The 24,960-nt window shown below is 49.0% G+C and overlaps 9 protein-coding genes and 1 non-coding gene across 10 annotated transcripts; 9 read left to right on the top strand and 1 right to left on the bottom strand.

The window, feature by feature from the left end:
* Window positions 1-350: 350 nt before the first annotated feature.
* FOIG_12440 (uncharacterized protein) lies at window positions 351-2,362 on the top strand (the record flags this gene model as incomplete). Its single annotated transcript, XM_031213343.1, has 3 exons — window positions 351-722; window positions 769-1,955; window positions 2,007-2,362. 3 exons carry the CDS (start codon window positions 351-353, stop codon window positions 2,323-2,325), a joined length of 1,878 nt encoding a protein of 625 aa, XP_031057088.1. The 3' UTR covers window positions 2,326-2,362.
* Window positions 2,363-3,475: 1,113 nt separating this feature from the next.
* Window positions 3,476-4,728, top strand: FOIG_12439 (uncharacterized protein). Its single transcript, XM_031213342.1, has one exon. It carries the CDS (start codon window positions 3,785-3,787, stop codon window positions 4,115-4,117), a length of 333 nt encoding a protein of 110 aa, XP_031057087.1. The 5' UTR covers window positions 3,476-3,784; the 3' UTR covers window positions 4,118-4,728.
* Window positions 4,729-4,929: 201 nt separating this feature from the next.
* On the top strand, window positions 4,930-7,855 carry FOIG_12438 (omega-6 fatty acid desaturase (delta-12 desaturase)). Its single transcript, XM_031213341.1, has 2 exons — window positions 4,930-6,723; window positions 6,774-7,855. The coding sequence occupies exons 1-2, from the start codon at window positions 5,697-5,699 to the stop codon at window positions 7,184-7,186; spliced, it is 1,440 nt and encodes a 479-aa protein (XP_031057086.1). The 5' UTR covers window positions 4,930-5,696; the 3' UTR covers window positions 7,187-7,855.
* Window positions 7,856-8,196: 341 nt separating this feature from the next.
* On the top strand, window positions 8,197-8,287 carry FOIG_12437. The gene has a single exon. It is a non-coding gene; the product is annotated as a tRNA-Glu (tRNA).
* A 1,601-nt stretch (window positions 8,288-9,888) lies between these two features.
* FOIG_12436 (uncharacterized protein) lies at window positions 9,889-10,413 on the top strand (the record flags this gene model as incomplete). The annotated part of the gene is made up of 1 exon (XM_031213340.1): window positions 9,889-10,413. The coding sequence occupies one exon, from the start codon at window positions 9,889-9,891 to the stop codon at window positions 10,411-10,413; it is 525 nt and encodes a 174-aa protein (XP_031057085.1).
* Window positions 10,414-10,861: 448 nt separating this feature from the next.
* Window positions 10,862-11,788, top strand: FOIG_12435 (uncharacterized protein; the record flags this gene model as incomplete). Its single annotated transcript, XM_031213339.1, has 1 exon — window positions 10,862-11,788. One exon carries the CDS (start codon window positions 10,862-10,864, stop codon window positions 11,786-11,788), a length of 927 nt encoding a protein of 308 aa, XP_031057084.1.
* A 2,803-nt stretch (window positions 11,789-14,591) lies between these two features.
* FOIG_12434 (uncharacterized protein) lies at window positions 14,592-15,950 on the top strand (the record flags this gene model as incomplete). The annotated part of the gene is made up of 3 exons (XM_031213338.1): window positions 14,592-14,703; window positions 15,778-15,810; window positions 15,913-15,950. 3 exons carry the CDS (start codon window positions 14,592-14,594, stop codon window positions 15,948-15,950), a joined length of 183 nt encoding a protein of 60 aa, XP_031057083.1.
* Window positions 15,951-16,206: 256 nt separating this feature from the next.
* FOIG_12433 (uncharacterized protein) lies at window positions 16,207-21,352 on the top strand (the record flags this gene model as incomplete). The annotated part of the gene is made up of 1 exon (XM_031213337.1): window positions 16,207-21,352. The coding sequence occupies one exon, from the start codon at window positions 16,207-16,209 to the stop codon at window positions 21,298-21,300; it is 5,094 nt and encodes a 1,697-aa protein (XP_031057082.1). The 3' UTR covers window positions 21,301-21,352.
* Window positions 21,353-21,963: 611 nt separating this feature from the next.
* FOIG_12432 (uncharacterized protein) lies at window positions 21,964-22,725 on the bottom strand (the record flags this gene model as incomplete). Its single annotated transcript, XM_031213336.1, has 1 exon — window positions 21,964-22,725. The coding sequence occupies one exon, from the start codon at window positions 22,723-22,725 to the stop codon at window positions 21,964-21,966; it is 762 nt and encodes a 253-aa protein (XP_031057081.1).
* Window positions 22,726-23,465: 740 nt separating this feature from the next.
* Window positions 23,466-24,863, top strand: FOIG_12431 (oxidoreductase; the record flags this gene model as incomplete). The annotated part of the gene is made up of 4 exons (XM_031213335.1): window positions 23,466-24,002; window positions 24,053-24,230; window positions 24,281-24,400; window positions 24,451-24,863. 4 exons carry the CDS (start codon window positions 23,466-23,468, stop codon window positions 24,591-24,593), a joined length of 978 nt encoding a protein of 325 aa, XP_031057080.1. The 3' UTR covers window positions 24,594-24,863.
* Window positions 24,864-24,960: the final 97 nt, after the last annotated feature.

Below are 24,960 nucleotides of genomic sequence, written 5' to 3'. Positions count from 1 at the left end.
ATTGAGAGATGCTGCAGGCAATGCTTCACAGACAAATGCTTCCCTATAAACATGAACTGAGCCTTTATCTGTCCGGCATAACGAAAAGCGAAATGATGATTTGCATGGTTTGACTTGATTGTTTGGGAGGTTGCGGTGAAGGTTGTATGTTTAGCAGTGCCACAGCATTGTCAAAGATTTAACACTCGCCCAGCCGTCGCAACAACCCAGCCTCAGGATGATTTTAGGATGAGTTTTAGGACAATTAACTTTCCTTTTCCCACTTTTTCTTCTCACACCTCAACTGTCCTTGAAGCTGCATACCAGACACACAAACTACTTTTGGCAACGCAGCTTGGCCGCCTGCAACAATGAAGTCACGCAGACATTGGAAACATAGAAGTCCCAAAGGTAAAGAACCTGCGGAAAGCAACATGATCGACTTGAGCGAACCCCCCGTCAAGAACGTACCCCAGAGCAACGCCTCATCAAGCAGGCGAGAGTCTCAGAATGACACAAACATGACTAACGAACTCACGATCACCGGAGCCAACACAATCCCCCTAGGAGCAGGATCCCCTGCTGGCAGGGCTGGCGCACCACCCAAAACACCAAACCCATTTTCACCCTCATCGCTATCAATAGGCCCCAGACCCAAGCGAGGTTGGCAGCCACACCTCCCATTGTTCTCATCGGACGACTTTGAGCCGCCACGAACAGGCGAAAACCCCAGTGCTAACAATGTTTGTGTCTTTGCCCTTCAAATGTGCTTTTGCTGACCTTGTGTAGAATGGGAATAATGCCCAGACGCAAATCACAACTGCCCGAAATGAAGGCATTACCACACCGCAAACACCTCAAGATGCTCCTAGACGCTCTTTTACCATCATTCAAAAATGCAAAGTATTGGAGACGTGCTTGTCCATTAAGGATGAGTATCTTTCTATGCCCCCAGCCTTCCATCATGACCAAGAACCGTTTTGGTCGAAGATTCTGAACGAGAAGCTCTCGCCGGACCTGGTTTTCAAGTTCAAAGTTTGGAAGGACATTAAAGAATCTGTCGAGCACTGGTGTTATGCACGAAGGACCTTACTCCGAGAAGGCAACCTGCCTCCAGTTTCTCCGGCTCAGCCAGAGCTGGATACTTTGATTGACCAGTGGAATACGGTGTTTGTTACACGTTTTTGTCAAGTGCACCGCGGGTATTTTGAGAACGGCCTTTGGGCCATGAATGAGAACAGAGTGTCATGGATGGTATCAGAGCACGTCGACAAATCGATATCGAGCATGTTGCAAACCAGAAGAGATGAGCTGGAAAGCTCTGTCCGACCAAGACTTCTCGCCAACAACAGCTCGTTAACAGAGTATGACAACGCTGTGAAAATTATTCAGGACGGTTTTACCATAAGCCGGCGGGAGCATACCCAAAGAATGGAGAGTGAAGCCGTGCTGTCGATGATCATGGAGCTTCGCCCGGTTCTGGAGAAAGCAATTTCACAGCATTTCAATGGTGCAAGGCAAACCCATCAAGAACGAAGTTCCGGACCTCACACTGAGCCAGCCATACCTATGGAACCAGTTGCTTCGCGAGGGGGTCCACGATCCAACGATACCCAGCGTTTAACAATTCCTTCCTTTGGACATTCGGCTTCAGCTTCCTCGACGCCACAGCACCCTATCACTCGTGTTGTCCCCTCACCAATGGCAAGCAGTAATCAACGTTCATTGCCAGAATCGAACGAGAATGAGTTAAGAAGGAAAAGAAAGAGTGCTGAGCCTGTTCCTAGAATCACGCCTACCCATAATTCCACTCATCTCGGCCCGGGCACACCCAACAATTATGATAACAGGAACCTATCCAATAATCAGCCGAAGCGGCCGCGCTTGGATAGCGGAATCTCTTCAGATGTTTCTCCCCGAATTGGGAGCAGAGAAGAAGCCAGCAGACCTCAGCAAAGACAACTTTCGCCACTAAGGTATGAATATACTTGGAGTGAGGCAAATGTCGGATACTAACAGCTTAACAGAAGGCCTCCAGCATCACGAACTCCAGGGAGACCATCTTCGCCCCCAACTCAAGAACGACAAAGTAGGCCCGCGGGCAGCTTCCCCAGGGGTCACGATTCACAGTATCCAGACAAATGGGTGGGTGATGGTGAACCCCACCGCCCTTGCCAACCACGAGGGTTCCGGGAAGACACTGTCGAGTTTGACAACATGTCAACTCGACGCCAGAACCAACTTATCAGGACACAAAATCGTACGCTGCTCGAAAAGCTCGAGGAGTTAGGACCTCGATCAGAGCGGGGGCCAAGGAACAACCATGACTCCTACCACAGGCCTTGACTAGGAGATTCAGAAGCAATTGGTACTTTGAAAGTGAATAAAATGCGAGTTACCGCCACCTATAGGTCTCCTGATTTGGTGAAGAAGGAACAACAACCAACGGGGGACTCTTTGGACCCTGACTTTGGACTTGGTGGAGTAAACACTTTGTACAGTACATCAGTAGCTGGGTGATAGGAACAGCAGGGAAGCTATTCAACAAATGCAGATTGCGAAGAATTGATGATCCCGGTGGTTGAAACGAAAACAGGAACCGACCTAAATTCGTGATATCGAACCATCATGATCTGACTCCGGAAGATGCTCTGGGAGATTATCTCGATAAAGGCCAGGCAGTTATTCTGTTCTATGTTGTAAGGAAAGTGTTGATGTTACTTCTCTCACTTAAGGGTAATTCAGTCATACAATTTGCATTATCCAATAGGCCTTGCCTTGAGGTATAGCTTGTATAATGATCATAGCAGCCATTGAAAGTGATGCTTGCTCTGTATGTTGCTTGGGCTCTGAGTATCAAGGCGGGGTTGACAGAGCCGCCGCAACAACGGGAAACAAGCGAGCGACACGTGGGGCTGTTGGACCCTGGAGACAAGGGGCAAACACCTAAAATTGTTCCCTTCTTCTTTGAATCATGACTACGCTGCACCATAAGGTTCAGTCTTGTCAAGAAAAGGAAATTGGTCAATCGTCAATGCTTTCTCTTCTCATCTTGACTTCCTTTCAAACACCATCAAGCACGTCAAACAAGCAATCATACTGGCCATTTACTCCCCCCTGTCTACGCCACAGCCATCCGGTCGTATCGGGAGCCCCCCCACTTGCTCCACCCTCTGAACCCTGGACTGTGATGCCAAGACCAAGGGTCCCGCCCGTGGAACTCAACAAAATTCCCAACAGAACGGAAGACGAGAAAAAAATTCGAACATTTCCCAGATTCTACCAATTGACATGGTTCCTACTTTTGCTCCTTACCAGAATGGATCGGAACATCCGTTTTCTCCACCAAAAGGAAAACAGAGAAATGCTCCGGATAATTCAGTAGAGTTTCACGGCGAGAAAAAGCTTGAATTCGGGTGACCCCTGAATGGCCATTGCCTAACATGTCAAGCGAACATCAGGTTAGCCGGTCGACTCCCGGTAATGCACTCTGCTGCTGTGCCGCATTTCAATATTCCCCAGGTTTGTGCAAAAGACATGACATCTTGGCCTACGACATGTAAATGAAGCTGTACAGAAACCTGACCAGACACAATTTCCTGACCCCAATCGAGATTCACAAGTACTCTGTACCTTCATCCCCAATGGACGGATAGCCGTTCCGTACAACTAAGGTTATCTTAGCACGAGCTGACCTCTCACCTCGGTTGCTCCCCCAAACAACGACATTTTCACATGTCGATAGTCGTAAACTCTTTAGCCATCTATGCGATAATTCGTTATTCGTATCAAGAGGCCGCCAGCCATGACTTCAACGATCTCGATACCTTCGAGAGGCGATTTATCTTGCCTGAGCTCTCTCTATCACTGCTATCAAAAGCTCCACAAACAACCGGGGTCGGGCTTGACCAGATTTATCTCCCTTGCCCGCTGTCTGAGCTTTTCTCCCGCCTTTTGTAACCAATCGACTCGTATCCAATTCACATCGTCAACAAAATCAGAGACAGCCACGATCGGGGACCTTGTCTCTTGGCCTGAGCCGCTAAGCGTGCCCCCCCCTTCGAACGTGGTCGACGTCGACGTCGTCCCTCCCGGTTCCCCCCGTTCACCCAAAAGGGATCGATTCACATGTCGATGATCTCCAGCCCTAAGCCAGCTTGGAGCCACTTTGGCCCGCATAAGCTTGCAGCCGATTCGAGAGGGGCGAACAATTCGAGTGTGAAAGGGCCCGGTGAATCGTGAGGCTCGTCTAGGTCACACGCTTTTATTTGGACACCGTCAGTCGCCAATGAAGGCCTAAATGCGTGATAAGACACTGCCAACCCTCAAATGGATGACGGGTTTTGTGTATCAGATACACAGATCTAAGCCACCCTTTGTGTATCAGTCGGACATGTCCCGTTAGCGGAGGCAGATCCATTCTTCAGGCGGTGTGAAGATCTAGACTAAGAGGCTGAAGAGGCAGCGGCAATGATAGGCAGGTATTGAGCACTGTAGCTAGCATCTTGCATATCCATCGATGGCAAAATCTCAAGGCTTTTTTGGAGGCGACAGCTTTTGTTGTCCAGAGTCATGCCACTGCGGTTATCCAAGCCCACAGCTCCGCCGGCCGAAGTTGGGGAGCGGGGCCGGGTCTCGGCAGCTTACTGTGTATTTCACGGATAGATATCGGCGAGTAGAATCAACGACAGCAGAAGAAAAGAACATTGCGGGCTCTATTGGGAACGGCAATTTATCCGATAGTCCTCCAGAAGCTTAATTGTAATAGTGACAATACTAATCACGGGCTTGGTGATGGTTCAGCCAGCCCCCTCCGCAAAAAATACCAAGCCTTCTGCAAGCCTCATCAACTCGCAGGTGAAATAGGACACATCACAGGCTCGTGAATGCTGTTCAGCTGCTGTACGACCAAGACATAAGACACACATCAGACGGCCACCCCGTCACTGTCTCGTCGGGAGCTATTGCCACATTTCAGGGGTGGGTTAGAAGCACGACCCGTTTTCTAGCGTATTTTTCTGGGGTAGGGATTTTTGGTCGCGACTCAAGTCAAGGTGAAGATGCTTCCCTTGAAGCGGCCGTTTCATGGAGCAATTGTATCGTACTGTAAGTTTATGTGAAGATGGAAATTCAGATGTGAATAAACACTGCAGTTGATAATTTACGTTACTGTGAAAACATTAGATTTGATGTTATCAAAGTAATTCATTACATTAAACTTTCTCTGTGGCAGCATGGTACCTGTCTCCCTCTGAGATTGTCGATCTTTTTGCCAAAGACAGGGAAAAGCGGTAAACTGTATCGGACTGCACAGTAAAAGGAATGGACCTGTCAGTTTCATTTCCATTATCGTTCCACCTTGTATTGCCCGCTTTCGCCGCATTTTCTGCTTTGTGTTGCCGCTGCGCTGAGAGGCCAGAGGTTTTGGGTTGCTTGTCCGTTGTCCCGCCCGCGGCAGCTAAAAGGTACAGTACAGTACCTGCCTTTTTCCAGGCTCCACGCCCCAACAAAACGCTTGCCGAGCAAGCATCCACGCATTAAAGTAAGGTACCTTTACAGTTGAAGGGACACACTTTAAAACTTCAGCCCCCCTTGGCCGTCTCGTAACTCTTTTTTCCTTTTCACCTCCCTTTCTCTTTTTCTTTGACAGTTCTTCTTCGGCATCTCGACTTCTTGACTCTTTTGTCTATTGTCGGCCGTGAACCCTTCTTCCCACAATGGCGTCCGTTTCGACTTCGGCTCTGCCCAAGCAGAACCCTGCGCTTAGACGCACCGTCACCTCAACTACTGTGACGGATTCTGAGTCTGCCGCCGTCTCTCCTTCAGACTCTCCCCGGCACTCAGCTTCTTCCACATCGCTCTCGTCCATGTCCGAGGTCGATATCGCCAAGCCTAAGTCCGAGTATGGTGTTATGCTCGACACCTACGGCAACCAGTTCGAGGTCCCCGACTTTACCATCAAGGACATCTACAATGCCATCCCTAAGCACTGCTTCAAGCGCTCTGCTCTCAAGGGATACGCTTATATCCTCCGCGACATTGTCCTCCTGACCACCACTTTCAGCATTTGGTACAACTTCGTGACCCCCGAATACATCCCATCCACTCCCGCCCGCGCTGGTCTGTGGGCCGTATACACCGTTCTTCAGGGTCTTTTCGGTACCGGTCTCTGGGTCATTGCTCATGAGTGTGGTCACGGTGCTTTCTCCGATTCTCGCCTCGTCAACGACATTACTGGCTGGGTTCTTCACTCTTCCCTCCTCGTCCCCTACTTCAGCTGGCAAATCTCCCACCGAAAGCACCACAAGGCCACCGGCAACATGGAGCGTGACATGGTCTTCGTACCCCGAACCCGCGAGCAGCAGGCTACTCGTCTCGGAAAGATGGCCCACGAGCTTGCCCATCTTACTGAGGAGACCCCCGCTTTCACTCTTCTTATGCTCGTCCTCCAGCAGCTCGTCGGCTGGCCCAACTACCTCCTCACCAACGTTACCGGCCACAACTACCACGAGCGCCAGCGTGAGGGTCGCGGCAAGGGCAAGAAGAACGGCCTCGGTGGTGGTGTCAACCACTTCGACCCCCGCAGCCCTCTGTACGAGAACAAGGATGCTAAGCTCATCGTCCTCAGCGATATTGGTATTGGTCTGATGGCCACTGCTCTGTACTTCCTCGTCCAGAAGTTCGGATTCTACAACATGGCCATCTGGTACTTTGTTCCCTACCTCTGGGTTAACCACTGGCTCGGTAAGCTTTTCTCCATGCAATTGCAATTCAATGCATACTGACCTTTATAGTTGCCATCACCTTCCTCCAGCACACCGACCCTACCCTTCCTCACTACACCAATGACGAGTGGGACTTTGTCCGCGGTGCCGCTGCTACCATTGATCGTGAGATGGGCTTCATCGGCCGCCACCTTCTCCACGGCATTATCGAGACTCACGTTCTTCACCACTACGTCAGCAACATCCCCTTCTATAACGCCGACGAGGCTACCGAGGCCATCAAGCCTGTCATGGGCAAGCACTACCGCGCCGATGTCCAGGATGGTCCTCGTGGCTTCATCCGTGCCATGTACCGAAGCGCCCGTATGTGCCAGTGGGTTGAGCCCAGTGCTGGTGCCGAGGGCGCTGGTAAGGGTGTTCTGTTCTTCCGCAACCGCAACAACGTGGGCACTCCCCCCGCTGTCATCAAGCCCGTTGCTTAAGCAACATTACGGCGTCGGATCGGTTATGGAATCTAAAATTGTTTCTGTCAGCGTTGATTGTTCCAAGTTGGTTTCTGGTTTAGAGAGCTGGACATGCTCGTTCATGGGAGTTCTCGCTATGGCAATGGCTGAGATGAGGTGGAGGTTGAAAATAATCTGACATAACATTCAAAGATTGATGAGCAATATGATAGAGAAAGATAGACGAAGCTCAATGAAAAAGAACAAACCATACTGATTTCCTTGGACGTTTATGTCTTCTTTTGACTTGATTTGTTTCAAGACGATTGTGTTTGGTCGACGTTGACTTTGACCACGGGACCCTCGGATCTGGCAAGTAACCTGATATGATCAGAATGCGGGGAAATGTCAACACACGTGCCCATTGACCAGACTTGGTGTCGGCATTTGCTAAGATTGTCGTAATTCTGTATTTAGCAGATCATAATTATCGAATTGGTTCTAGGTTTGGTGGTTTGCCAGGATGTGTAGATAATTCTCCGAGTGGTGGTGGCTTGTGAGGTGTTACTTGAAGCGTCTCGAGTTCACATGCAGCTGCAGTGGCACTTACCATACGAAGGGCGATTGTGAATTCGAGATTCCTACCATTACTACGAATATCTCTTATTTTACAAAGGCTCTCTCAAAAGCAAACCAGTCCCTCTCGAGTGTTTCTCTCCAATACTAGCACAGAAGTTCACTGACGTGAAGAGCGACAACGCAAACGGCGACTTATCCTAAGGATCCACCCAAATTGACGACCAAAACGTGGAACAGTCTCGTTGTTACACAGCGTTCATTATTCCCGCCGTTATCAAACTTTCACGTCAGACAGGCTCCGGCCCCAATGGTGTTGCGCGTTTGAACGTAGACGAGACCCGATGTTGCTACTCGCGATTCTCCATAGCATTCTTTACGTTCAAGACCTGGGATTGATATGACAAGAGAGTGGATAGAGCCGGTGGAAGACTGTATAGATCACAAATTGCAGGATGACTAACATCCAAACATCCGGTGTGGTGTATCGGTTATCATTCCGCGTTTTCAATTGTTCTGCAATTAAGCGCCGCGGCGAGCGGGGTTCGACTCCCCGCACCGGAGATTCCTTTTGCCCTTCTGATAAAGATAGTGCTCTTTTTTTGTCTGATTTAAAAGCTCAAATCGTGAGATTCGTGGTGTTTGAGCCGGTCCCGTGAAGTCTAACATGGGCATATTGACTGAGTTCTCCTTCCTCGAAAGTGAATTTGAGATGTGGGGCCGCATAGAAATGCGGCGTCTTTAATTGGCTAGATCTCGATCCCCCGGGACCGCCCGCGGGGTAGATCTTGATAAGTGAGTGTAGGGCTGCCTTGGGGAAGCAGGAGGCAAGAGGTTAGACACCTTGGGACCTCTATCTTAAATTACAAAAAGATTTAGGTAAACTTAGGATAGACCTAGGCAAATTTGGAATAGATTTAGTGGAATTTAGTATAGATTTGATGGACTTTAAACTACTTATTTCTCGCACCTCTCTATTCTCTCCCGGACGATGAGGAGTGGTTGGCTGGCCCTCGATGTTGTTGGAGTGTCTGCATAATAGCCTTCTTTCCCTGGACTTTCTGGTCTCGTAACTTCTTACTGAAACCGTTGTAGAGAGAGATCACTCGACCCCTCTCCAGAGACTGGAGGCGGGCAAGAGTACCGTCTGTGTGAATTTCAGCAAAAAGAGAAAGGGAGGGAATGTGAATGACTGACCGAGAGTCTCCGGATTCCAAGATTCCTTGAGAATTTCACCTGCGGTGCCCTAGAGTTTCCCCCGTACTCGAAGGTTCTCTTTTACTCGTCGAACGTTGAGGGCTGGTTGCTCCTTGCGAGGAAGGCTTCGAAGATAGTGAAGAAATCAGCTTCATTGATGAAGGCATCGGCTGCGTCATTGGCGATAGTGTTGGTGAGATCCGAATCCTACTTCGTGGACCGACCTTCAGCTCGGCGACCATCGCAGTCAATTTGGCCACTTGCGTAGAGATGGCTCCAAGGACTGGGCACGTTGGGCTTTGGGCAGACGTCCAGGGGTCAGGCTGCCAGTAAGAGAGCTCCTTATGTTAGTGGACTTGGGCTCAGGGGGTAATACTACAACTGTCATGTTCTTGGGAAGTTATTGAGGAGTGTAAACATGGCTGGCAATGCCTCGTCGGCATTATCGAGCATTATCCGTGGACAGGGCAACAATCGGATTGGCGATAACCTCTGCAGGTGTAGTCTGGCTGGCCTGGTGATCCTAGACCCTCAGACACGGAGTAATTGTTTGTTTGGCTAAGGACTGTGGTATCGGAGGGTTTGCTCGGATTCTACTGATCATTTATGAAAAGGAGTCTCAACAAAATAAAATTCCACTACTTCTTCAGATTCTCTGGGGTTGCGTACTTTGGGCACACATTCTCCTTTCTAACAATATTCGGAAGTGTTATTCAGTGCCAATGTCACTCCCAGTATCACTGCTAGTGCCAGGTGAATCACTACCTAGTAACGAGAGCAGTGAATAAGGTAGGTACCCAAGCAATCAAACAGTAACCTTCTCGCTCTTCATATTTCTCTTCCTCCATTTCTACATTCCTCTCTTTTGACGGCCATCATCTCCTCCAAAATAACTCCCATTAACTTCACCAGACCCCTGATCAATCAACAGCTTGACGTATCCTTGCCTTGGTACTTGCCCACCCACCATGCGAGGTAGCCAATCGACTGAGTTTCCGTCACTCGACGATGAACGCCTGCCATCAACAGCGGCTGACAAAGAGCTTCTCAAAGAGCTTCAACTTGCTTGGGAACGACACTCAGATAAATGGGACGAAGAAACAAAGAGTGAGTTCGTCGACCATATTCCCAAAGGTCACACAAAAGTCACAAAGACAAACCGCACCCAACCGAGTGGCCATCGACTCTGGAAATCTGGCCGTATGACCTTCGCCGTATGGATAATCTTTCGGGTCACCTACGACTACGACAAACTGATAAAGCCCAGAGGATGGCTTCGAAGTCGATACAGGAATATCGACCCGCAGTCTTGGGCGAGCCCCAACTACAAGAAGTCTGTAAAGTCTAAGGGGACCAAGGAACTCTGTGACAACAAAGGCAATTGCGAAGACAACTATGGCGATGATAGCGATGATAGCGACGATAGCGACGACAGCGATGACCAAGGCCGAATAGATGCGAGTTATCCTGAAGATAAAACCGACTTCCTCTAACAATCTTAGGACAAGGCAACTACCCGAAGCACATTCAAGGCGGTGAACGTTACCGAGCCAAATGGAGGTTCGTCACGAAAGCGTGGAAGTTCTGATGCTTCCATTCATTTCCGTGCGAAGCTCCAGAAGACAGACAGACACAGAACTTCATCATCGGCTGAAGGAGTCCATCCGTGTCAGTTAACACACTCTGAAGTAATGTATGATCTCTAATCTCTAGATAGTCGAGGCTCACAGTCGACCAACGGTACCCGCGGGCAATAGCCGACCTCTCTCTAGTCCCTCCACTCATAGATCTCGTCCTTTGAGTTGGCAAATTAAGCTCCAGGAGATCAGAGATGCAAGAGAATCGAGGCGTATCCTGCATCATAATCGAACTGTACTTAATCGCACGGCCTCGACCGATAATCAGACCTCTCTACCATTTACCCGGACTGCGTCCACATTCATGCAATCGGCAGAGTATCAGGAATATCGCCAACCCGTAGTTCCTGCAGTCGCATCCACGCAAGATGCTGGTGATCGCAATGCCTTCCGCTTGTCTGTAACTTCTTCAGACCACGCGGGCAACCATGGGCCAGCAACCCGGCCTGGCAATGCTTCGGTTTTTTCTTATGGGGACAGGGCAGATGATCTGAGTATTTTGAGCGATCCTATGGGATACCGTAACTTAACGACCCATTTTCAAGGACGCTCAACTCAAAAGGACCAGATGAGAGCCAAGTTAGGGTTAGCAGACCGCCGTTCTGAGGCGTCTGGCAAACGTCCGCCGAAATCATCTCAGTGCAGGGACAACAACCCCTCGATTACGGCCCAGGATTCCTCCGACCCTTTTGTGTTCTCATCAGGTTTACGTGAGGAGGAACAATTTCACACTGAAGATCCGTTTCCTCTCCGTTTCACCAATCGGGAGACTCTCGAATGCTATCAGCCTGTCACGCCCAGCAATGCTTTCGCTCAGCAGCCATCAGGACTTCAGCAACTCCCGGTTGGGGAACCCGATGAACCATCATGGTTCTGGCAATTCAGAAGACAATGTTTTTCTGATCAGAAGGAAATGCGCCAAAGAATGGCAAACGGAGTAACAAAGAGTTTTACCGGTCTTTCGTCCCAGTCAGTTCAAGGTTCAATCGAACCGTTAAGCAATTCTGTCATCCAACGTGCGGAAACTATGGCAAGTCACCATACCCAAACCACAGGAAGAACAGAGAAGATCGACCAGGCCGGGGCAACGGTCCAGAATCTTCGAGAAATAAAGAAGGTCCTCGCAGAAATCGCAGCTACGAATCGAGAGCAGCTAGACGCCTTCCAGAAGGAGAGAGCCGAAATACTGGTTGCTGCCGACCATCACTGGGCACCAGGAGGATATCGCTGATCTCAAGATTCGCATAGCATCAGTCGAGGAACGCACGTCGAGGTTGAGGAATACTTAGAGCTTCGGCTCACCAATAACGGCGGCGATTCACCCAACATGCTCTTTAGGTCAATGATAGCTATCGTTGCACTTTTCACAATCTTGAGAATGCGCAAGAAGATTGAAACTATCATCTTTTCGTATGAGCTGGCTCAAATGCTACTAAGCATACTGTTTACCCATCGCTATTGTCGTGTCGCCTATCTCTTGCATCTCCCGGAGATGCCACACAACGAATACAATGTTCTCTTATATTATTCCTTTCGGCTATTGTAGGAATTACTCATCATCCTTCGCCCGAAGTTCTCACATGCATTCAATGTTTTCTTATCGCTCTTCCTTCATCTTTCGTCTACTGTCCGAAGATCGCACAGAACACCTGCACTGGTCACTTCAATCCATAGGCAGGCCTACATCGCTTCTCCCGATCTGTGTCTCTGCAAATCCCCTTTAGTTCATTTTCGACATTCAGCGTCCTTTGTTCATCGGCTTATGACGGGAGGATGATATGGTGGTCTCCTTTTAGCCTTGGTGTCATACGGTTAGCTAGTGACGATATTGGGTTGCTTGTGGATATTTCGATCCTCTTCTTCAGGCAATAAGATAGCTTTCGTCGCAATACAATTTTTATTCAGGACTGATATCGATAGAAGACGTTTAGTAGAGACCCAGCCTTCTTCGGGCAGAAAAGATAGCAACCAGAGAAAACATCCCCGCAATGTAGAGACAAAACGCTTGATGATAACTCCTAGTTCAAAGGAACCGATCACACGACGCCCCCCTTCAAAAAGTCGTCCTACGTTTTGAACTTCGCTGTTTGTTCTATAATTTCACAAACGCCGCCCATTAAAACTGCAATAAAATCAACGCAAGGTGGTGAATGCGAATATAAAAGAATTAATTTCGTGCCACCCCTGGAGGGTCCCAAAGTCACGACCTTCCCATGTCTCTTGCGGTCGTTATTTTCCCCGGGGGCCTCCACAGATATGTGGGAAGGTTCCAAACAGCGCGGCTTCAAAGATGGCTGATATGCATGCCGGGGGGTGCGGCCTATATTATGCTTTTTAACTATAGCTATAAGCTATTAGCATGGGTATATTTACACTATATAAATAATAAAAGCAACTGTGTTATTAATGTGCCCTTGGCTAAAATGTCCGTGCGATGTGTGTAAATCAAAGAGAGTAAAAAATGGACAACTGATTTTGATCTTTGTTGTATAGCATGGTATTGTTGAATGAGTTCTTGCAAACGATTCTGTGATGGCAGTGGGCCTGCATGAGATTAACACCTATGATTGGCCAGATCTCGATTCCGCGGGCTGTCCCGTGGTAGATCTCGATAATGGGAATAACAACACTGAAACCTGCTTTCGCCTGAGGAACCTGATCACCACTTGAACGTCAAAATTCCCAACCCAGCGAGCGAGGCTGTCTGACCACTTGGGGGGCAAATGACACTTAGACTAGATAGTCCAAGACTTTAACAAACTCATCCTAAGTTATCCTAAAACTGTCTAAATTTATTTGTAACTTGTGATTGAAGTCATAAATTTTAAGTCTGGCTCCTCACTTCTGTGATGTCACCCTTCTTTGCGCTAGGTTCACTTTGTCAAGGAATGTGATTCAGGGCCACCACCAGCGAGACAAATGCCATTGGTTTACCAGAAAACTTAATCACACTGTTTTTCAAATTGGTGAAGCGTTTATTACCGGGAGACAGGATCATGGACGGACATGATTATTCCCATGGGTTTGGATATATCGTCTTGATCGACATACCAGCTTCGCAGTCAGGCACAGCAAGAGTAGTCCAAATTAGCCAGAACGTAAAGGATACAAGCATGGAATTGCAAATCAGATCAGAGAATATAACTATTTCTTCTGAACTATGAGGTCTTCGGAAGTGCTTTTAGGACAACAAACTATGAACATGAATGCTCTGTTCTTTATGTGACAATCCTACTACAGACGAAACCTATTGGCGCTCTGAAAACAATATCGTAGTCAAGATAACTCCTACCATGTCTCCTTGACGAGTCTTGTGTTACTCAATCTTGTCATACGTCATTAAATTCCAGCCTCCCTGAACAGTCCCAACTGGGCACATGATACAATTACGGCAACCCAACATCCGAGAGAACGGATATCAACCTATTTAACTTGATGAATAACAGAACTTGAACATGAATTAGAAATTTGAAGCCAGCTGTCTTATTGGGCATTGCTCACTTGATTGGGAATATCGCTCACGGGAACTTCCGCCGGTCCTGGAAGCCGGATATCCATCCTTGAGAGGGCACAAGACGAACAAGGATCTACATTCTCGAGATTCTCTGGAGCCATCACTAAGCTCTCTTTGTCGACCTTTCAACATGATCTGATAATGTCGATCTTGGCCTTGAGTCTCGAACATGACGTTGGGAGCGGTTATCGTGATGGTTGAGGCTTTGCAAGCTAGTCCTAGGACGGCGTTGGCGTCTTGGAGAAAACGACCTGTCAAAAAGGAATCTGGATTCATACCCTAGCAATCCCCTGATTACTGTGCCTGATCGTCATAGCAAATAGTTCTTATGTCAGTGTGGGGTGGCATGTAAAGCTTGACAATCACCGTTGAGAGTGTCTTGTCACATAACCTGTAAGGCACGGATCTACCAAGCTTATTCCCACAAACGGTCCCTTGCAAGTCGCTTATTTTGGCCGATTTCAGCTTAAAGCTGTCCAATAAGATGCCGCCGCCGAAGATGATATACTTTATACTTATAATGAATGCGAAAAACCCCTGGCATGAGGCTGCGCCAAGACAAGCCACCGGAAACAAGAACCGGAAAAAGTGTCAAAAGACAGTGACAGATACGCGAGCAGGCCAAGATTCAAGTGGGTGACATCCGTGAAGTCAATATGAGGGCTTGAGATATCGAAAGGATACCTTTGATTACAGTAGTGTTTGCCTGGATTCAAAAACATGTTGAATGTTAGGTCTGCAAGGCAGCAAACCAAAAATGAAAATCAAAGAAACAGAATGTATCCGTGGACTCTTTGCCACGAATTTGATCTGATTCTGAGGTATGCTCCCGTTCTACTAGCCTATAAAAGATATCTGCTCCGAGGAGTAAATATGAACCTGCATCTGTTGTCATACAGACTAGATCTAGATCAAGAATGCGGACCCCATCCCCCATACATAGTAACAGCCAGCCGTTGATGTCGTTCCATACTTAGTAACAGGAGAGTATCACATCTCATATTCTGATGTTGACCTTCACTTTGTTTGATTAGGCCAAGAGCGGCCATCTGGAGATAGCCTCAAAGATCAACTCACAAGATCCGATGAAGATCACCAATTTAGTTTTTAGAATGACACATAAAGATTTCCCAGCACTGGGTGGAGGTCTTTCCATTTTCACACTTAATCACTAATTTCCAAGGCAACCACTGTATCAAGGTAGCACAACGTAATCAAAATTCTCATGAGCTGTAGTATTCCTGGCTTCTTCACATTTAGACAACCAAGGACCTGATTGCTAACATATTGGACATTATACGGCAAGGGTTTCTTTTGATTCAAACCGTCCCGCAATGATAACTCCACAGCCGCGCTGGTTAGTGTTAGCCTACCCGTTTTGTGCTGCCGAAAACAGCACCTCGCCTGAGCAACCAAACAAAGTCCGGGGAATTGAGGCGCTCGTTGGACGCAGGCCCCAATCTTGTGCCCGGCACCGAGACATTCCCGCGCCCCAACGATCTACATCAGGCGCCAAGTCTTTAGAGATCTTCAGCAGTTCACCCCGACTCATCATGTCGTCAAAGCTCATCCGGAGCGTTCATCGCGAGTTTAAGTTGTCAACGGGGCGCTAGTTCCTGCTGAGCCCGCTGTGAACGTTGGCGGGAGGGTCGCAAGGTTTACCCCGTGACCGGAAACATGACAGTTCCGCGAGCTAATGGTGACAGGACTTGAGGCTATCCCTAGATTCTTGTGGGCGAGTATGGTGGTGCGATGGAGTCCATTTGAGTAGCCCTCTTCAAGCCTGGTAGGTTTACCAGTACTGAATTGGTCTTGTCCGCCGATAACACTGACCGTGACAGGTATGCTCAAGGCGGTTGGGAGCCTCTGGGCGGATTAAACTTTCGCTCATGATGTCGTTGCATATTACAACCTGGAACACAGGGTCCTCTTTCCAGGAGTCCCTGAACCCTTGATATGACGACATGTTATCACGGTGGAAGCCCTGTCGGTGACGAGGGCGTGAAGGCGTCGCTCATAGTAGCCTGTGCGCCTGGCTCTTGTTCAATCGCTATATAGTTGAAGGATCATCTCGTTGGCATTCTATGATCATCGAAGTTGATCAATGCCAAGTTAAACAATACCAAACATCAATCATGGCTCCCAACATGAGCTGGCGAGCCGTGATGGCTTCACTCTTACTTCTCTCACCTACCCCATCCCATACCCTCCCCTGCGACAGTGAGCCCAACCAGCAAACTGGCATGCTCTATGCTGGAGGCTGTCCACTCCCTGGCGTATGTACATGGGGAAGCTGTACAAGCGTCACGATCGGACTCGACCCTACACAATGCGGCAAACGTGGCAACTCATGCAAAGCCGGAGAGCTCTGCGTTGCTGGTGGATGCTATCCTCTTGATGGGTCAAATACCAACAGCTGCACCCCCTCATCAGGTTCCAATAGCTCTGGGCCATGTCGGCCGGGCCAATGGTGCGATGATGGGAAGTGTTCCCCAATCCAGGTGACGGCAAACTCTCGTCGCTGTGGCAGTACCAACACACAATGCGGACCTGGATCTCTTTGTGTCAACGACCGATGCCAAAGGTTGGCCATTGGCTCAGACCCCAACTCCTGCGGTACTTCAAATACGACCTGTGCCTCAGGCAACTGGTGCCTTGACGGATCATGTGTGCCCTTTCAACTTGGTACCAACGTCCAGTCCTGTAAGAGCAGCAGCGAATGCTCACTTGGCGCATCATGCCGAGGCGGTTACTGTCGTCAGGCCTTCATCTCGACTGACACTTATAACTGCGGTCTGGGAGCCAACCCGAAGAACTGCACCGACGGTCAACTCTGTGTTTCTGGACAATGCCTTTCACTCAACATTACTTCAGGGACACCTACCGATTGTGGCTCTAATGGAAAATGCCAACCAGGATCTTACTGCTTGGATAACGAGTGCCTACCTATCAAGATCTCAACCGACCTATCGCAATGCGGAAGCAGCTCGGAATCCTGCGGAAGCAACCAGGTGTGCGTCTCGGACCAATGTATCAGCAACCTGGTCCATCAATCCAACACTGCTAGGGTCGCATGTGGTGCTGGGTCTGGAGGTCCCGGAGCACGTATTCCCGGTGCAGATGAGGATGGAGATACACAGTCGGGTGATGGAGGCAGTTCCTCTGGAGGAAGCGGCAGCCCTGGCGACGGTGAGTCGAATGGCAATGGCTCGGGAGATAATGCCGACGGCCAAGAAGGAGGATCTTCTGATGGAAATGGATCATCGGGCCAAGACAATGATGCATCCGGTAATGGAGATGCACAATCGCCAGATGGTTCCAACGATGGAGACGCCTCTGGCAATGGGGGCTCATCGGAAGGAAACGGCGCAACCTCAGCTCGGCCAGAGGGAACCTCAGGCGATGCTGGGCGCGGGGGAGATGACTCAGCTTCTGGCTCAGGAAACGGGGATGGACAAGCAGACCAAGATGGATCCGATCAAAATGGCGCTGACGGAGCATCGTCGGACCAGAATGGAGGAGATACTGGCTCCGGGTCACCAGCTTCAACTTGTGACCCAGCTTGTACTGGCAATACTGTCTGTATCAACAACCAATGCGCTTCAGTTCAGGACCCGTCATCCTGCGGTACCTCCTCCAGCCGTCTCCTACGTCTTCTGCGGAGACAAGCGACATCAACCTGCCAGCCAGGCTTTGCTTGTATTAACAACGAGTGCGTACCGGCCGATGGTCCGGTCAACTGCGGCGCATCAGGTGTCAATTGCCCCATCAACTATGCTTGTATCCAAGATTCCTGCGTGGCTCTTGGTGATCCAACCTCATGCGGTGGCGAAACTTGCCGCAGTGATGAAGTTTGCATCGGCAACATTTGCACGCCAAGTCCCGGTTTAGCTAGCTGCAATGGAGTTGCTTGCCCTACTGGTGAGACTTGCCAGAACGGATCTTGTGTCCCCATCGACGGCACAGGCTCAGGTTCAAGCGGAGGTGCAGGAACCCAAGGAAGCGGTACAAATAATGGGGCCGATGATGGATCTTCCTCTTCAAGTGGTGGCAACGGGAACGGCGACAACACAGGCGGGGAAGGACAGGGCAGCGGAGATTCCTCGGATGGGGCCTCTCCTAACGACGGCTCTTCTGGCGATGGGTCACAGACTGGCAGTACACAAGGACAAGGCTCTGGTGGTGATGGTTCAGGGGATTCTGGCTCAGGATCTGGCTCAGGATCTGGCTCAGGTTCCAGCCGTGGCTCTTCTGGCGGCTCAAATGACGGTGGAAGCTCAGGATCTGGGACGAGTCCAGGAAGCGGAAATGGCTCAGGCAACGGATCAAATTCAGGATCAGATTCACCCTCAGGCAGTGGTTCAGGTTCTGGATCTCAGGGAGGTAGTGGTTCAGGATCAAATGGTGGAGATGGTGACGGTAATGGCTCTGGATCCGGGCCCGACTCTGGCTCATCATCAGGCAATGGTTCAGATGGCAGTGGAAATGGTTCACCAACAACACGTCAACCAGCACTTACGGCCAGACCACAGGGTAATGTTCCTGGTGGTGTTGATCCTGATACCGACAATACCTCTGGTGTTGCTAATACAGGGTCAAATGGCCGACAGACCTCGAGTACACAAGCTGGAACCCGTCCAAGCCAAACTGGTAGCCAAGGAAATGGATCTGGAGGTGATGGACCTGGAGGCGACAACGGGTCCAGCAGTCGGTCGCAATCAGCGTCCTCTCCGAATCAGACTGGGGGTACAGAGGGAGGTGGTACAGGTGGCGATGGCGACCCTGCCTCGAGCAACCCTGTGTCCAATGGCGGCCCAGAGGCAACATCGGGAGCTTCTGTATCCGGCGGTTCTTCGCCCTCAGGGTCAGGTGGATCGGGAGCTACGGGCTCAACAGGCCAGACATCGCCAACCTCCATCTTATCTGATGGGGCACCAATTGTCAATCCTGGCCCAGGTTCAACGGGGGCATCTGGAAGATTGGTAACATCAACTTCGAGGCAGATTGGAAGCCCCGAAGGAAACCCTACGGGTGGCGGAGATGGCGAGCCATCACCAACAGATAGCAACGGTGGTGGTAACACAGACACTCAAGGGCCAGAAGGGTCAGGCAGCCTCTCAACGAACAACGGGGGCGCGTCGGCTACAGGCGGTAATGGAGGCGGCACTGGCACTGCAACTCAAGGTTCAGGCACTTCAAATACTGTTGCCAGTCAGTCTAGCTCTCGAAACCCAGCTGGATCTGGCACAGGTGGTGGACAACCTTCAAACACTGACGGCGGCCCTAACGCTGGAGGTCAGACAAGTGCAAGTGGCAGTCAACCTTCAGCGACCAATTCGCAGGGAACCAACCCAAGCCAAGGGGCTGGAACGACTGGTTCTTCAAATGGCCAGCTAACTGGTGGACAGTCTTCCTCTGCCACAACCACAGGCCAAGGCTCGTCACCCACTGATGGAACTCCCACATCCTGCTTAGACGATATTGATTGTGTCGTCGATACCGAGCTCTGCGTTTCTGGAGGGCTCAATATCTGCACTTGCGTGAATGCAGTATGTGTCCCGACCACTGACCCAGATGGTGCTTCTACAGCAGGCAGCGCCAGCTCTGCTGTGGCATCTGGAACCCAGGGCACCAACCCATCAACGCCGACAGAGAGTGGCGAAGGTACACCATGTACTGACGACGATGACTGCTTGGCTGATGTCTCGTTGTGCTTGAGCGGCGCACTCAATCTATGCACTTGCGTTAACGCAGTCTGTGTTAGAGAAACGACAACGAGTGGCTCTCAAGTCTCAAGCACGGCTTCTGGCAATAACCCAGGATCTAGTGCCGGCGGATCAGGAACTACAACAGCCGGTGAGTCGGCTACACAAACAGGGTCGGCATGTTCTACCAGCGACGACTGCGTGGCCGACGTAGCATTATGCCTGGTCGCAGGGCTCAACTTATGTGTCTGTGTAGATGCTGTATGCCAACTTGGACCCGACTCGAGCAATGGTGGAGGTGGCGATGATGACCCAACCACAACAGCTGGGGCACCAGCAGCACAAACATCAGTACCGTGCGCAAATGCTGAAGACTGTACAGCCGCCCTCGGACTGTCTGTCTTAGGAATCTACGTCTGTGTGGACCTCATTTGTCAGCTTCAACCAACTGCCAACCCGACGAATGGAGGTACTACAGCTTCGCAAACAGGCTCCATCGCGGTTCCCACCATCACTGAACCTATCGATTGTGCGACAGATCAAGACTGCGTGGCGGCGTTGGGAGCTAACGCGTTAGGAATCTTCGCATGCATAGATCTCTTATGTGAACAGACGGCTACAGCTTCTGGAGCTGGTGCCTCTGCTACTCAGCCTGCCGCGTCTGTGCAAGGAACTGACGTCGAGTGCTCGACGGATCAAGACTGTGTGGCTGCCATTGGAGTTGGGGCTCTTGGTATCTTTGCATGTGTCAATCTTCTTTGTCAACAGACAGCAACAGCCAGCGTTGTGACGACAGCAACTAACACTGGGGTCTCTGCTTCGGCTTCTACAACTGACGTTGAGTGTGCAACTGACCAAGACTGTGTCGCCGCTCTGGGCGCCCAGGCATTGGGATTATTTGTCTGCATTAACGCTCTCTGTCAGGAGACTACTTCAACTGCAGGCGCTGGACCTTCGACAACTCAGCCGCCTTCTCCGGGAGCCACCACCGATATCGAGTGCTCGACAAACCAGGACTGCGTCGCAGCAATTGGCGCAAATGCTTTGGGGATTTTTGCCTGCATAGACCTGATTTGTCAACAGACTGCAAACCCGAGCAGCGGCTTTGTCACTGTCACATCTGATAATACACCAGCCCCAACTAACTCGGAAACACCATGCTCTGACGACAGCGACTGTACTATTACAGGCCAGACATGCGCTGCAGATGGCTTTTGCAGGGCATCATCCCCCAGTACTGGCAACGGAGGCGCCTCATCTTGTTCCGACAGTGTGGATTGTCTCTTATCTCTGCAACCTCTTTGTGCCCTTGGCCTCTGCGTTTGCTTGAATGCGGTTTGCAGTCCACCGTCAGACGTCGACCCATGCACGACGAACTCGCAGTGCAATTCTGGTCAAACTTGCCAACAAGAAGTCTGCGTCGATGATGTCTCTTGTTCTACAGAAAATGACTGCGTGGCAAACCTCGACTTGTGTACGTCGCTGGGAATCTGTGCTTGTGTCAATGGATTGTGTACTCTGTAGCGCAATCATGGCCATTTCTTCTTTTGTGTGATAGGTTATTCTACTTATGGGGTTTGAGCTTGATGCTTACTATTTACTTATTTCTTTATTTTGATTTGCCGTTTTAACCACTTGATCCTTTTGTACAATGTGTGTGGAATGAAGGTTAAGGTCGGATCATGTATAACAATTTGTCGCTTTACGTCACACAATACCCCTTCGCAGCTCTTTCGCTCTCATTATGTGTACTATTTCATTATAATAATAATATATTATGTTCGATTTACTAGCTATATTTACATCAAATAATGGTATGTTCTCCGTAATGACTTCACGAACCTTGCTGCAGATGAATCAGCCCTCGCACATGCAAAGGAGAGGATAAATTGTGTCCTGTATGAGGCAGTCCTGCGTGTAAAACAAAGATACTAAACATACGTCCTAAAATTTAAAACGTTTGTATCGTTGATTGAGAACACGGACCTTTATCTTTGATTGTTTATTGTCATTATATTTTATTCGGGCTGAAGATAAAAATAAATTTGTTCTAAGTATTACGCATCGTTCCTGGTAACCGATTCCTTTTTCTTGGCCGCATTTACCTGCCAGAAAGCCGCTCCCTTTAAACAGTCTTAACAACCTATCGCATGCTCAAGCCTGTGTATATAATATTCTGTCACCATCTCAGTAAGGCCGATCATATGGCCGATGGAGCTCAACGGCAATATCTACTGCGACATGCACCAACCCCCGGCCACTGACAGCCCAACCCCCTGGATTATCTGAAGATCGTTGCCATAGCTTTGGAACAGGGTCTTTGAGATTAGGGTTGGCTGCTTGCCACGCCATTGGGTCCAGTATGGATGTGTTTGGGTTGAACAAGGTGCCGTTATGGTAAGTAGATAAGTCAAGCAAGATCGTGTGACGCATGAAGGTGAGAGAGAACTTCTTGAGTTCAGAGTTCGATACTGGGGGCACTGTTGGATGAGCTCTCATAGTTTTGTAAAGTGCCACCGCGCAGTTGATCTCTTGATAACCTTTGGCGACCTCGATGATAGCTGATAAATTCTGATCCCATTCTCGAAAAGGATTTGGAGTGTCCGGTCTAAAAAGAGGATTGAGAAATGCCGAAACTTTATCTCCGATCTCTGACAAGGTAAGGCCAGGCGTTTTGTACAACACTTTTATAACCCTGGCTGCGGACAATAGAAGAGCAATAATGTCAGCGTCGAAGATGGGGTGGTTGTTAAGCCTGGTGACGAAGGGCCGTAGGATATAGCTTTTGCCACCTTGAAAGTAGCCATAGGCGATAGGCGAAGCAGAAATTAAGGACCGCATATTCTGTGGTACAACAAGATCCTCGAAAATCTGAATCCAGATCTCCAGTGGGAGTCTGGGTAGGTCATTTGAGAGTGGGGGAGTTGAAATGATTGATGATGAAGCCATTGTGAAGCATCAATGGGTTGCAGAAGAACAAAGAATGTTGGGAATGTAAAAACAATGCAGATAAATAGAATTCGAAGAGAAGGGAGTTTTTACCCTTATTTAAAATTTACAATTGTTTACTTAAGCGCTGTAATATGGTGGAAGTTGAGGATGAAAGTTCTGATTTAAGTTTAGCTTTATGATATCTTGCCGAGAAGTCTTTGACTTATACCGGTAGAGGAAACTATAATTGTGATATTTCAGTGACAAAATAAGTCAATATACTAAGAGAAACATATATTCATGCCATGATGATAGTTAATAGAAAGTTCTTCCCAACCTTTGCAGAATCAGATAACATAAAATGGCAATTATCTCCAACCCTTTGGTGCCGGGACCTACTCAGACAATACTCAGAAAATCTTCTCTAAGATTTATCATCATTGTAGCGCCATTCAAAGAATTTGTGCTGACATCCGATACTGCTCGAGGGTTATCGTGCTGGCCCCAGGGACTGAAGTTGAACCACCAATCATGTTGGAGTCTTTACCTTGGAATTGTTGCTCCACTAAGGATCTGGCTGACGCCAGCCAGACTCACCATCCTGGAAGCATTGCCTGCAGATCATATGAGATCCACAAATGTTGCAGTTGTAAGAAGAATATAAAAGGAATGAACTATTCCTCAGAATAACTAACCTCATTATCTTTTACCTTTCGATCTTATACATTGCTTCCATTCAAAACCTTTTAATCATTATCATGGTACAGCACGCTCCCAAGACTACGGTTCACCAGCTCGCACAAGAGTATGCACCCATCATCAAGGGCAAGACTATCCTTACGACAGGTGCAAGCCCAGGAGGTCTCGGTGCACTCTTTGTCGAGGCTATTGCAATCGCAGAACCTGGACTGGCTATTCTAGCTGGCCGTAGTGTTAGTAAACTCCAGCAAACTGCAGACAACCTTGCTGCCAAGTACCCCAACCTCAAGACGAAACTTCTGACTATTGATCTTGGTTCTCTTCATTCAGTTCGTGCGGCTGCAGAAGAGGTCAATGGATGGTCAGATGTTTCCAAGATCGATGTCTTGGTCAACAATGCAGGGATTATGGCGACAGACTTCAAGCTGACGGAAGACGGCTTCGAAAATCAATTCGCTTCGAATCATCTGGGTCACTTCTTGTTTACAAATCTGATCATAGATAAGATCCTTGCTTCAGAGACGCCTCGAGTGGTCAGTGTTTCCAGCAATGGCCACCGGCTGGGGCCTATCCGATGGGGTGACCCCAATTTCAGCGTAAGCTTTTACGACACTTCATTATGGAATTACTGCTAACCCGCATATAGAATGGTGAAAGATACAACAAGTGGAGTGCATACGGGCAGTCAAAGACAGCAAACATGTTGTTTGCCATCTCTCTTGCTGAGAAGCTCGGCAGTCGCGGACTCCAAGCGTTCTCCCTCCATCCTGGCGCAATCCTTGATACTTCTTTGGCTAAACATCTAGATACTTTGGATAGTCTGGGTAAGTGCTCAACGGATGACTTATAAAGACTGTCAAGCTAACGAGCGTAGTCGAAGCGGATCGTGCAATGGGGGACCCCTGGGGTTGGGTGGATTGGTCTACTGTCCCAGTTTCCTCCGAGGTCGGTGCTGCAACACACGCGTTTGCTGCTTTTGATCCCGATCTCAAGGGTAAGTAGGACTCCAAATAGTCTCAGATTTACAAAGACTGATCTCGATAGAACATAACGGTGCATATCTGCTTGAATGCCGTCTAGCAGACCCTATGACTGATACAGTCAGACCGTGGGCGACAAGCTCAACAGAAGCAGAGTTACTTTGGAGGAAAAGTGAAGAGATGGTTGGCCAAAAGTTCTCTTTTTAGATTAGCCACGATCAACGAAGATATGGAGAAGCTAGACTGTGAAAGACAGCAGAGCTTTTACAGTAGTTACTTGTCTATTCAGTTGTTCTCTTAGTAAACATCTCTTATCCCCGGAGGTGAGTGCTGAAACAGAGGCTGAGCTGCTGTAGAGGCCAAGTGAGAAGATGGTTTATTAGACCAGCGGCGAGACTTAAGTCTGTTTGGATGTTTAAAATAACTATGATATCTTCGAACTAGTACGCTAAATATTGACAAGTCAACCTTCCAGTATCCTCCAGTATCCTTTGTACTTTATTCCATGTATAGGTTCCAAGGAATTCAGTCGAGAGGCTACCATGACTTCTGACTTTCTATGAAGTACCTTAAG

This window comes from Fusarium odoratissimum (genome assembly GCF_000260195.1).
Source record: "Fusarium odoratissimum NRRL 54006 unplaced genomic scaffold supercont1.26, whole genome shotgun sequence".
Taxonomy (NCBI): Eukaryota; Fungi; Ascomycota; class Sordariomycetes; order Hypocreales; family Nectriaceae; genus Fusarium; species Fusarium odoratissimum.
This window is presented reverse-complemented; position numbering and strand designations above follow the sequence as displayed.